Raw genomic sequence first — 13,880 nt, forward strand, 5'->3', positions numbered from 1 at the left:
TTAGTAAAGGCGAACGTATACGAACATAGATTCGATTTCAAGATACAGATGTGTTACAATGTGATTAAATAAATAAATACGTTTAATAGTAAATCTACTTACATTATAATAATCTATATATTTCTTAGTAGGAAGCGAACCCGCAAATATATTAGAAGAATGGAATATTGAATATTTTAATTTCCTTGCTCTGGTAAGCAGATAAATGTCTTAAGAATTCGGCGGAAAATGAGCAATGAAAGTGTTTTAATAGTAACGGAGTATCCTAACATTAGGTTCCGAGGTTCCCTCTGAGATGTAACGTAAAGCTAAGAAAACTAAGTTTATTTCGCCTTATCATGCTAAATTCTTGGGATTACTCTTTTAGTATTAGACTAAAATTGTTTTATTTATTTTTTGTCTAAAATAAGTTATTTTCTTAAATATAAGTAACTTATGAATATAAAAAGTGATAGAAGATATTTTAAGTGGGAGTTCAAATCCAATTTTAAAGATTCATCACGCTCTAACAAAAAAAATGGAGAAGAATTATTTTTCTTCTTTTATACGACTTCCTATGTAATATGTAACAAAGGTGCATACATAACCTTCCTATCAATATTAAAAAAAACTTAATTTAAATATTTCAAGTTGTAATTTTTAACTTCATACATTTTTTTGCACCTGCCAATCAATGTTTCAATGAGGCGTGAAATTAAATAGAATATTAAGCGAATGCGTACGTTCTTAAATGGTCTACTTACTGATTAGATATAATATAAACATTATATTATACAATGAGATTGTGACGCAGTGTTACAATGCCAGACTGTAAGCACGAGGGTTGTGGGTTCGATTCCCACTTACTCCAGATTGACCTACTCTGTCAGGTAAGCGGAAAGCTATACGTAATAGGTACAAGAATAGGGGAGAGAGATTTCTTGAAATTTCCACAGGAGCGGAAAATAACTAGATTTTCCACTTTTCCAAAGAATGTTGCGGGAGAAGTGTAATAAAATATATTAAAAAAATATTTAAGAGAAAACCACTTGTTTACGTTCTAATAAATATTCTATGACGCGTGTATCTATTTAAACGTACCAAGCGAAATGTCAAGAACAAATGAGTTATATAAAGCTTATTAGGTTTTATTCTAATTGTGATAGCAATTATAGCATTGAACGGCTTTTATGACCGTGTACTCGATAGGATGGAAAGAAAACATTAGTTTAGCTGTCAAAATCTGGGTCTTTCGTCTTAACCCAGGTTTTGAACCTACTAGATACTTTTGTATACTTATGTGTAATAATTTCGCCGTCGCGGTGCAGCGATAGATTTTCAGATTCCATTTTCATTCTCATTCGGGGAAATTAATTATTTTAATTTTCTCATCATCATCTAACGCGAGACGGAGAGTTCCACCAGTCCACACGCAATGTATCGAAAATTTGTCGAAAAGTGTGAACGAACTACCTTAACACTATATTCGCTCTGTCTACCCTGCTATATGCGGGGTACAGCGCGAAGCTATATTTTGCCCGACTGCGGCGATGCCCATATGTAGGCTTATGGTTGAAGCGAGGATGTATGTCCGTTTTTTTGTTCTCTTACAACTGTCAAACTATAGCACCGATTTTGATAAATGATACGCCGTTGGATATGTCTTATTGACACGAGTGTAACTAGATATACTAATTCAGTTTATGCAATCTCGTTATTTGTTTTGTTTACAATATAAAGGAAAAGAAAATACGAAAACAGTCTACAAATATTAGAAGAACACTACGTAAAAGGCACCGAATTTAGCAAACTAAAAGATTTTCCGGATCTACCGTTCTGAGATAACGGGATAAGCGTCTTGCAATACTTTATCTATCGACGAAGCTAAAGCCTACTTTTCTATGTTGATAGAACATTTCGTTGAGCTTTAGATGATTGTAAAAAATGTATGTATATATTTTCTTTTATTATTATTTTATAACGTGGGGAACGGAGTGTATAACACTCACAGGTTCTCACTAAATATTATTGCGGGTGACGATCAGTAAATTTATACAAATAAAATACTTTTTCTGTACTTTTATCCTGCACATAGCAGGGTAGGCAAAGGGAACCTGGGAACATTAAGACACTTCCGTTTCTCACTTTTAACCGAATTTTCGCGATATTAGGTATTGAGTCGCAGAACTCAGCACCGCGTGCCGGCTCGTTACCAGAGCAAGATAATGAAAATATTAATTATTTCATTCTCGAGAAGGAATCGAATCTATAACCGCCGCGTTTACAGTGGCACGTTTATGTCCCTGCTCCACAACGGTCTCAGTTGGAACCTAAGTTAAACTAAATAGATAAGGAACAGAGGAAACATTTATAAATTTATTTGTTGCAGTTGTTAAGACATTGCTTACCTTTTAAACTCAATTATGAGTTATTGATTGGACAAACCCAAGGTATAAAAACTAAGCTAACTATTCCCTCGAATGGAAATCGAATCCACAACCGCGTGTACATACATTTTACGTACCACACCTAAATAGAAATGTACCAAATTATCATCTCCTATATAACGGTCCATACAAAACAGCCTCCTACGATAAGGCAAATAAATCTAAGCGTCTCATTCTAAGATAGGGTGTGATCACCGTGAGAAAGACAAAACTGTTTATTTTGTATACCGTTAACACGATTCGAGTATTACTTTGAATAGCCTTTGTTTGTTTTGTCGTGGCCTTTAATGGGAAGACCTTATACGAGTATGTTTGGGTGTGTTGGTTTAGTGATTAGTGGGTGTATGTGGTGGTAGGAGGTTTGAAATTTAGGATGAGTTAAAAATGTGTGGTACTAATTCCCTTATAGCAGGTTATACAGATCTTAGATACCAGAGTGAGAAAATGAAAATATTAAATATTTTATTCTCATGAGTGAGAATCGAACCTGCATCCGTCAGTATCGTTTACAGTCAGCCATTAAGTCTTAATCGGAATAGAAATAATGTTAAGATACTCCATTCTGGACTTAGAGGCCCAAGAAAAGAAACTATACTATACCTACATTCCCCAAATTGGGTATTGAATCCACAACCCACTACCATAACCATAACCACTTGCTGATTACGACACGATGGAGTCAGGTGTTAAGAAAAATTTCTTTTCATTCAAACCAGTTTTGAAGTTACTTAGCCTCGTTTTTTTTTATAATTATTTCCTTGTAAGTTTAAAATGTTGAATGAAAATTTACATTGCATACAATACATTCTTTTACTGTCACTTTTTAATTTTGGAAGTGAGGAATGTCTCTGACATAACACGTTAGTTGTAGGTTCACATTCATATTTATAAATCACCTAGGTATTATATACGTCTCGGCAAAAGGAGTACAGGCCGCCTTCCAACCAGGTGGACCGACGACCTCAAGACAGCGGGAACCCGCTGGATTGAAAGGGTGCAAGGGCCGGGCGGAGTGGCGAGCATTGGGGGAGGCCTACGTCCAGCAGAGGACCTTAAAAGGCTGATAGATAGGTATTATATAGATATTCTCAGTGTTAAACAAGAGGAATGGGAGGACAAATAGAAGTAGAATGCTGAGCGACATACCAGTTTATTTTTATATTTATGCATTCAAGATATGCATGGATGCATTTTTACCTGATGCAAAATACCAAATACATTTTTTTAATTCAAATAATTAGTATCAATTTTTTTCTCGTTCTCTCTTTCTCTTATAAGGAAAGTAATTCAATAGTTTTGACTATTTTCAACTTTATTTTAATAATTCATAAATAATGAATGGATTAGTACATAACAGACGACTACAAACGCCTTCTATAACTATAAGCTTAAATCTAAAAAACTACGGAATTGATTTTAATGCGGTTTGCACTGATAGGTTTGTATTTTAAACGGCTCTAGTAATAACAAAATAAACAATTAAAATATGTAAAATAGGTTCCTAGGTTTCTTCTGTTTAACCTAAACATATTAAAATAATTGTATTATAGATACTGTTATAGCAATTTATGTTAGGATCAAGCTCACCTTGATGTTACCAAGAACTGTATGACATCATACAACTTAATAGTAACTTGACATTATATGTAGATCTGATGCAAATAAGATTATTTTATTAATAAAGCCATGTTATTTATAATAACTAATGTTTTGTATTTCTTAGTAAATTAACTGCCATATTATATAGCGAAAAGTATATTTTTTTGTATGTTGGTTTGTAATGTCCATTAATATCAAAAATTACTTAATTCATTTTCAAATGGGGGTAATATATAAAATAAACTATATTATTATTTAAAGAATATTCTAAATATTATTAATAAACTAATATATCTACTGTATTAGATATATTAGAGGACGTCGTGGTGCGACGGTTGCGGGTTTGATTCCCACTTGACAGAAAGAACTTTTTATTATATTATAAAAAAAATAACAGTTAAATATGTTCAACTTACACGTTTTATTAAGACCTATACCTACATATAACCAATATGACCAAATTTATTAGATACCTACACGTAGCTTAAACTAAAATAATTGCTTGACATTTAACTACAGATTTAAGGGCACTTTATCTCTAAGATACGGAACCCTTCAACATTAACCGTGGTTTACACGTGGGGTAGATTGGAGATAGGTAACCCTTATTTATAGTGGAATAATGTCTATACCTAAATTAGACAGGTATATGTCTAATTTAGGTATATGTATAATTATGTAGCGGCATAAGGATGTCTTTGACGTCTTAGTAACCCGTATCCCGCATAGACGTGTAGATACTGGAAGTCTAGTGTTAAAATTCTCCGTTCTCCACGTATACATATATCAAAACATTGCGTGTCTAGTGACCGAACTCAACGTCTCTCTTTTTTTGTTACCAGAGCGAGGAAATAAAAATCGTGTATTCGCAGCGCCATACCCATATTATGTTAATTTGTTGATAATTGTAAAATTTAATTTAAATTATATTTCCATTAAATAAAAAATATTATTGTTAGGTATTTCTTGTATACCTACTTTTTATAAATATGTATATACCTATATTTGCATATAAAACCTAATTACCGAGTAACGTGAACGGACAGAAACCACGTATAAAAATTAATTTAAAAAGTTAAAAGGCAGGCATGTAGGGAGTGTAGGGGAACACTAAAACGAGCTCATAATTCGTACGGGAACGGAAAAAAAGGGATTTACAATTTTTTCTCTTAAAGTTCTCGTAACAAAGTTGCTGGCGACTAATGTAAAATATTTCACAATGGCACTCATTCCTCGCCCCTATTTTGGTAATTTTGACAAATCGACACCCCAAACGATTTGTCCTCATCACAGAAATGTCGTAGATCATAGACTCATAAATCATTTATTATATTTTTGAAGCAAGTTACTTAATTAAGCATAAGGTTGACTGTAGGTGTAGCTCGTTCTTTATGGTGAAAATTTCAGTATAAACTGTTCATATATTCTTTTATCTTAAGAAATTTCTGCATTTTAAATTGATTTTTTCGTTTATTTAACTCAATTTCTTGTTTTATATTTTAAACATACAAAACTTAATAACAATTGATGCAGTGGAGTATCTAGGTTAACTAGTATTACATTAATTGAATATACCCATTGTTGGGTAGGCAGAGGGAAACTTATCTTAATTCTCTCCACTTTCCGCCCAATTCTTGAGTAACTGTGTGTGAAGTGGCGAAATTAAACGCTGCACTATGTATAGAAAGAAAAAAAAAATTTTTTTAGATATAAAAATTCCCCCAAATAGGTATCGAACCTAAAACTGTCATGTTTACTGTGTTTACTCTAAATGTTTCAAAATAATGATAACTAATATCTAATAACATACCTGCTACTGGCGACAGTTTCCTCATGACACACCATCGCGACTTCCACTGTAATAAAAGAAAAAAAAATGTTATTGAAAAGAAAAAAATATAATTAAATGGCGTTTTCTCACGGTGTAATAGCAGGCATTATGTTTATAAATAGATGTAATTATTAATAATGTAGGTTTGTAGTTTTATAGTTCATGTAGACCAGATCTTTTAGTATATTTTTTCAGCTTCATTTAACATATCGTAGTTATTGCAGAACAGAAGGAACCTAGTGTTAAGACACTCCGCAGCACACTTTCCGCTGAATTTTAGAGGCATTGCGTAATGAATGGCGGAACTGAACGCCGCGCTTCCACTAAAGATGAAATAAAAACATTAAATATTTCAAATTTCTTAACACTAGGTTCCCTCTGCCTCCTACATACGGGATACAGAGTGAAGTCAAAAAACATAGGATGTATTTTTTAAACAAATAAAACGAGATCAATAGTAAACCGAGAAGGAATTGTAGCACGACCGACATATTGTGTTCAGTAAGAAACTTTCCAATCACGATACACGATTGGGTCAATATGGGAGAGGCATTATATGGAATAAACCTAATACTTCCCTTTGTAACATATATTTAATAAATTACTATTTAATATATTTAAAAGTTTCTAATAAAAGAATATGCCTGAATTCGAGATTTTGCATGTTGAACTGTATTGTAACAAACGGAACCCAGTATTACCTTTTATTTTACCACTAGCGGACCCGGACGCGGCTACGCCTGCTTGAAATATAAGAATATAATTTCTATAGAAATATAATTTCAATCTAGATGAAATGCTAAAAGTGACAATTATATTTATTTTCATAAGGATCAATATCAAAATGACGCGGTAACGAACGCGGTCGCGTAGCGACGACGGTTGTTATTAACATGGCAGAATAAATTGCATGTCAAATTAGAAAGTATTTTAATTTATTAGTATATATGTGTAATGTAATATTATATAGCCTATAGCACTTCTGAAGAATGTAGCTTTCATACAAAACAAAAACAAAGTAAATCGATCCAGTAGATCCAGAGATCTTAGCGTTCAAACAAACAAACAAACAAACAAACAAACAAACAAACAAACAAACAAACAAACAAACAAACAAACAAACAAACAAACAAACAAACAAACAAACTCTTCCGCTTTATTATATTATTTTAACATAGAGAAATAAAAATAAAATGAATACAATCATTCCCTCCAGTGGGAATTGAACCCACAGTCACGCGTTCACAGTCGTCGTGTCAATACGCACAAATTCAAATTGATAAATAATATTTTCGCTCAAATTAAATCAAGCTGACTAAAATTTATTATGTGATGCGCGTGCGCATTTTGAAAGGACAATTTATCTTATTTTTCTTTCTAGACAACTAAATTCAGTATAAATGTAGAATTTGTAAGCAATGAATGTTAAACTAATATATGTTTGACGCAAAACGAGTACCGTAGAACAGTTCCGTTGCATAATGTATAAAGTGATGTCACTTGGATATCATGATGTGCGAAATTTTAAAGGTAATTCACTCTTTTCTCTTATTCCAGGTTTGGCCTTTAAAAACAATGGGCGTGGGTTTTTTAACTTTTGTCTTTTTTTAGTTTTAAGCTATATCCATGTAATAACCGGATAAACAAAGGGAACCATGTTGAACGACGGTACTCAACGGAATTTCTATTTTCTTTGTCTTGCCAGAAATGAAAATAATTCATTTCCACGACTGTCCACTGCGTTACCACGACCATGATATCCAATAAAATAATAATATTTTATTTAATTTAAGCTGTTATAAAGTTTTTGGTTTGAAAAATTTATAATATTTATAAGAACAAAAATCCAAGCGAAAGGTACATAGTGTCGATATGGAGCTAGTAACCTATGATTAATATTTATAACATTCCATTCCAGCGTTTATTACCGCGTTCCTTTCCTTGTTTTCAAGTATGAAATGAATTTTAAATTGTTTTGTTTCTTTATTTATTGTTTTAATTGTAATCATTGAAACCAGGTGCGCCTGAAAACGTGTCAGGATGTGGGTTCGATTCCCACTTGAGGAAATAAATGATTTAATATTTTAATTTCTTTGCTCTGGTAACAAGGCAAAGCGCGACGTTGAGACCACTCAACATGCAATGCCTCCAAAAATCGGTGGAAAATCGAGATCAGAGTTGGCTTAATAGGATTGGAGTATCTATACAGTATGTTCCCTGGTTCCCTCTGCCTATAGGATACAGAGCGTGAAGCTATAAAAAAGATAAGAAAGCCGTTGTGGTACGACAAATGACGGTAAGCGTGTAAGAAACTCGGGAGAGTGAATATATTTAAATTACTTTCACATTTCCATTTTTTGATATGCAAAGTGCGGCGTTGAGTTTCGCCACTCAACATGTAGGTAATAACACGATGAGTGCGTATGGAACGGAGTGTTTCAACATCAGGTTCCCTCTACTTACCCTGCTATCTGCAAAACACTGTGAAACTACAAGAATATAAATACGAAAACATATGTATGTACACATAATATATTTACTTTCTCTTGTGACATTTTAATTGCCTTTCGTGACTTGCATTGTTGCTTAAATAAATACAATTAACAGTTTAATTATTAAGACAATGTCGTAAAGTCGATTATTTGTATAAAGAAGTGAAATAGGTTGCGAATTCGAATCCTGCTCAAAGTGAAAAAAAGTTTTAAAAAATTTCTTTTTTTCTTATAAATTATTATATTTTTTAAACATACTGTCATACGCTAATAACGTTGACGAAGATAAAATAAATGTATACCAGTTTGTACTTTGTAAAGGTCAAAAATCAACTTACGAGTGTTGCTAATATGTAATGTAATTACTGACAGAAAGTAAACAATGATAAGTTACAATAGTATAGTCATAACAATGAGGTTAAAAGTATAACATATTATACTAAATATTAGTCAAATGGTTACAATTTTAACCAAAGGCGATGGTAGTGAGTGGTCACTACATCACCTTTAGTTAAAATTTGATGATTCCACAATTTGAATTCTACTCCAAAAAATATTTTATAATATTAATATGACCGTCGTAGCGCTGCAAGACAGCAGACTAATAAGCGCGTAAGCGCGACGGTAGTGGGTTCGATTCCCGCTCAGAAGAATAAAGTATTTTTATTTCATCGCTTAGATAACAAGACAAAGTGCGTCGCTGAGTTGGACTGTGGCTCGGAGAGTAAGTGGTACACTAATTTCCCTCTGCCTACCCTGCTATATGCGGGATAGAGCGTGAAGATAAAAATATATATTAAATAGGTATAATATAATTTTGTGTGTCTATATTCTTAATAGAAATATCTAAGATATATAAGTGTTCAGTCTAGACTTTATTTTAATCTAGGTATTAAACAATTATAAAATCTACAAGGTTTACAACTTCTACACAGGTATGTAAACAGGAAGAGTGATATCGGTATAAATGTACAAAACAAATGTTATAAAGACTAACGTAATACCCGTAACAAAGTAAAATAATATTGTATAATGAATTATTTATATATTTTATCTGTAGATGTCTTCAGGGTTTAGTGGAAACGTATCTAGATGATTATAGACGATGTTAGTACCATTTTCATATCCCGTATTTAGCAGGGTAGGCAAAGGTAAGCTAGTGTTAAGACTTATTGAGTATTAAGGCATATTGAGTGTTAGAACTAAATGCCGCTCATTGGCTCGACATCTAGTGAAGAAATGAAAATAATAAATATTTCATTCCCCGAGTCCAATCGAACCCACTACCTGTCGCCCTTCTGCCCCTGCGCCACGTCTGGCCTCTCTATATTTGTATGTGTTCAAATAAAATACATAAATTTTCACAAAAAAATCGCTTCTATATTTACCAATGTAAAGTAACTTTACAAGAAACCATTCAATAGTTCAAACTTGAGAACATTTTAGAATTTCAAGAGAAGTCTAGGATCGATGCAAAAGCCTGCGGACATCTTTCTCTATATAGTTCCCTTTGTGGAGATAAAGAAGGGAAATTCCGACTGTGAAGTAATAGAGGTGACAGCAATGTCTGGGTGTATACGCGACGGTTGCGAGTTCGATTTCCCATTGAGATAATGTTTATATTAAAAAATCACAATCTAATGAGACAAACGTAATATATAATTTTTGGGGTTCTGAAACCGGTAATCTGTACTTGTTCAGTTTTTCTCAGGAACGCGGAGAAGTAACAATCCGTGATTAATATCCAGGTCTACTACTACTTCCCGTTGAGTTACAATTATGAAAATGGCAACCTTCGGAATCGAACTTGTACTACGATTTTTTAATATTTTTTTTTTAACATGTCAACGTAACAAGGTTTGTACATTGTTTTTCAAAATTGTTTATAGTTACAGAACAAAATAAACATTACGAAAATAAAGTTAAATATACTTACTGCCTATTACAGTGAAATATTTACATATTACCGCTATTAACACCAACTTAATACAAAATCCTCTTCTTATAATCAGTTAAAACACCAAAAATACAATGACGTTGTATTGTCAAGATATTTCAAAGAGATTGAACATTTTACTACTTTATCTGCCGTTTCATCTCACTTCAATTTGAGAGAATGGTGTCAATAGAAACAAAAGATAAGCAAGTGTTTTGTTTTGTGATAAGATTTAATGTATTTTTCTTTATTAATTCAAGTGATTGAAGAGATTTTGAATTATTTATACAAAGGTCTCGATTTCTTTGTAAGCTTTCTTTAGTTTTCCATTAGATAATTAATATGATGCTAAGCTTCTGAAAAAAATTAATATAGGCAAATGATTTTGGTCAAAAGCTAAAAACTCAGCTTCATGTTGTATCTCTTATACAGCAGGCATGGCAGAAAGAACCTAGTGTTCTGTCACTGCTTTCCTGCAAGCTCCGCTCAATTTGAGAGACATTGCTTGTTGAGTTGTGGGGCTCAAATCCGCTCTTCATATTGTTACGAGAGCGAGGATTAAACTAAAAATAATTATAATCATTTCCCTGGATGGGAATCGAATCCACTACCATCGCGTTAACATTCCGACACTAACCTGCACTACGACCGCCTTACATTTTATTACACACATTTAATACGAACAATTATACGAAGAAATTTCTAAATTAAGCTCAAAAGAATGTACAAAAGCTCATTGGTCTTTTAAGAAAGTCATTTTAACTGAAGTGACAAGTGAAGGTGTAAGGAATGCCGTTAAAAAAGATAAAAAAGCACTGGCATTCGTTAGCTTTGGAACGAAGAAGCGGGTTTTAATTAAAATATTGTCTCGAGACATTTAGGTATACGAGTATGATGCTTAAACAGATCGGGTTTTTAAATTTTATTGGGTGTTGAATATAGTTTATAGGTTATTTTAATAAATAGCTTTAAAAAGAAACAAGAGATGGTTATTGTATAGGTAGAACGTGGCTTCAAATTTCATATTATTCGAATCTCGCTATGGAATGCATACGCATTATTGTCATTTTCTTGCTCTGGTTACAAGACAAACACACACTGTATTTTTATATAGCAAGCCCAATACACTCTGTACCCCACTTTCCTCATAATTTCAAGACTTAAAAATAATTCATTCCCCTTAACCAGAATCGAACCCATAACCCTCGCGTTTACAGTCACACGCTGTACATAGCCTAATTCTATACTGTCTCTAGAAAAGATATGTCAGTACAGACATTGTACGATCCAAGTATACATATATTTGGTCTTGTCGTCGTAAATAGCATTGTACTAAGAAAATCTAAATATGCATATGGACATCGAGATGCTTTCGCCGTTACGGACGGAACGTGAGTCGCGACTAATGACTCAGTTCTATTTACTAGATTTTGCTATTTCAGTATCTGTGGCCATGCATTGTGGCTGTTGGAACGTGTCTAATGGGTTGTGGGTACAGATCCTGTTCTAGAGTGGGTTTGTATTTGAAACTAGTGATTCGTTCGTGGCTTCGCCTGCTTAAACTATATCAATGATTTTTTATATATTAGTAATTAGAATTCGTGATCTAATAACATTATAATTTTAATGATAATATTTATGCATTGAAAAATAATCTGATTAAATAAAGATTAGAAGAAGAATAGCAATTTAGTAGAACAAAATACAAAACGCCGTTAAGAGAAATTTGCCAAAATACAATAGTGCAATCTGCATTAAAATCGTTTAAGCCATTTCTTAAATTAACGTGCACAAACGTACAGAAAACAGACAAAAAATGTACTTATTACTTGTTGGTTCATATGTATATGAACTATAATGTTCATTTTCATCAATAGGTATAGGATTCAGTGGCCGATTTTTTTCGATCGAGATAGCGAGGAAATGAAAATATTAAATATTTATTTTCTCGAGACCGAATCGAACCCACAACCTATCATAAGTTCAGTAGAGAGAGTTAAGTGGCGGAACTTAACGCAGCGCTTTGTCTTATGCATGATCGAGACATTAATGTTGAATTTGCGCTTTTGACAACGAAGCGAGGTATTGTAACCAGCTAAACCGTTTATCCAAGCTTTAAAATCACTTAGCTTTATAGGCAACCTAGCTCTTCCCTTTCAAAGTGTAAGCGACGCAAAGTACTATATTCCGACAACACCCAATGGACGTCTGTCCACTTAGGCCTAGTTCAAGCGGAAAATCTATTGCCTTTGATACTTTGAGCCATATGTTGGACGTTAGTTGGGATTAGTGGTCGTTAGCGAAGGATGCGGGTTTGATTTTGTGTTATAAAAATATGAATATTGAATGAAAACGATGCTTTTTGTCTACAATTTTGATATTTTTTATATGATGGTCTTACAGAGAATCAAGGCAAGGAAATCTAGTAACAGACTGTTTTGGTTTTCTACGTTCATATAGAAACAATATTGACTACGTCAAATGCCTTAGTATAATTAGATCTTGCCTTGAACTTTTAGATAACAAAAAACGCGGCGTTGAGTTTCGCCACTCAACACATCCAGATATAAACATAATGTTTAAAAAGGACTTATAGGAAATAATAAATAATGATCATAACAATTCCAGTACATTTTAACTGTAAAATTGTACAAGTTTTTATCTAACTTACTACCTACGAGTTATAACTTCATATCGGCATTTGCAATATGAATACCGTTCACCAACGGTGTATGTAGGTGGTTTAGCTCGTATGTTATATTAATATATTGATTAGGTTTCGTAGGGCAGTTGCACAGTGTCTCAAAATTAACGCGATAGCCGTGGGTTCGATCTCCACTTGGGAAATGATTCGATTTAAATTAAATGATGGCAACACTTAGAATAGGTAATAAAGTAAATACAGTAAAATTGCGTAATTCATTAATTTTAGGCTTATATTATTTTTTATACTTAACTATACCGATAGAAAGAAATCTGTTAATTTTGAACCAAAAAAACATAAACTAAAACTTTCACAATTTCCTTCAACAAAACAAATGGATTAGTTTTTCTTTTTAACTGAAACGTGGAAAAACAAAACAAGTTGATAATGAAAGATCAACGCTCGGCTCCAACGTAAGGAGTTACGAAAATGGCAATGTGATTGTAATTTTATATAGTAAAGCAATAGTTTGCGGTTAACTGGTGATGTAATTTAACTGGTGATTTGACAGCATGATAAATAAAACTACGTCTGATGATTTGAATTATTGTATTATAGTAAGACTAACTTTTGATTGTGGCTTTTGAAAGTTGTGAAAGAGACCAGCCCTGGCGCATGGGCACCAATGTGGAACTGTACAGACAGGTTGTTGCTCCCATTGGAAATTAAATATTTTCAGTTAAGTTCCTCTACTCAATATCTTTTAAATTCAGCAGAAAGTGGGGTACGGTAACGGAGTGTCTTAACCTTAGCTCAGGTTCCCTCTGCTTTGTGCATTAAAAAAATTAAAAGTCAGTAGATCGCTATTCAATTAGAAAATAGCGTATATTAACGCCGTGTTTAGATTAGTATTTACTTCAAGTAGGATAATCCAGAAATGTGTATGTTACAA

General features: G+C 33.0%; 1 protein-coding gene across 1 annotated transcript in view; it reads right to left on the reverse strand.

The window, feature by feature from the left end:
* The window catches only part of LOC146539261 (uncharacterized), a 117,495-nt gene that overhangs the window by 71,357 nt on the left and 32,258 nt on the right, over positions 1–13,880 (reverse strand). Inside the window, exon 3 of the mRNA XM_085186107.1 lies at positions 5,836–5,881. Coding sequence (XP_085042233.1) covers positions 5,836–5,881 — 46 coding nt within the window. The remainder of the gene's footprint in view (positions 1–5,835; positions 5,882–13,880) is intronic.

Source organism: Heliconius melpomene, chromosome 5 (assembly GCF_056956725.1).
Source record: "Heliconius melpomene rosina isolate 202511_hmr_F chromosome 5, ASM5695672v1, whole genome shotgun sequence".
Taxonomy (NCBI): domain Eukaryota; kingdom Metazoa; phylum Arthropoda; class Insecta; order Lepidoptera; family Nymphalidae; genus Heliconius; species Heliconius melpomene.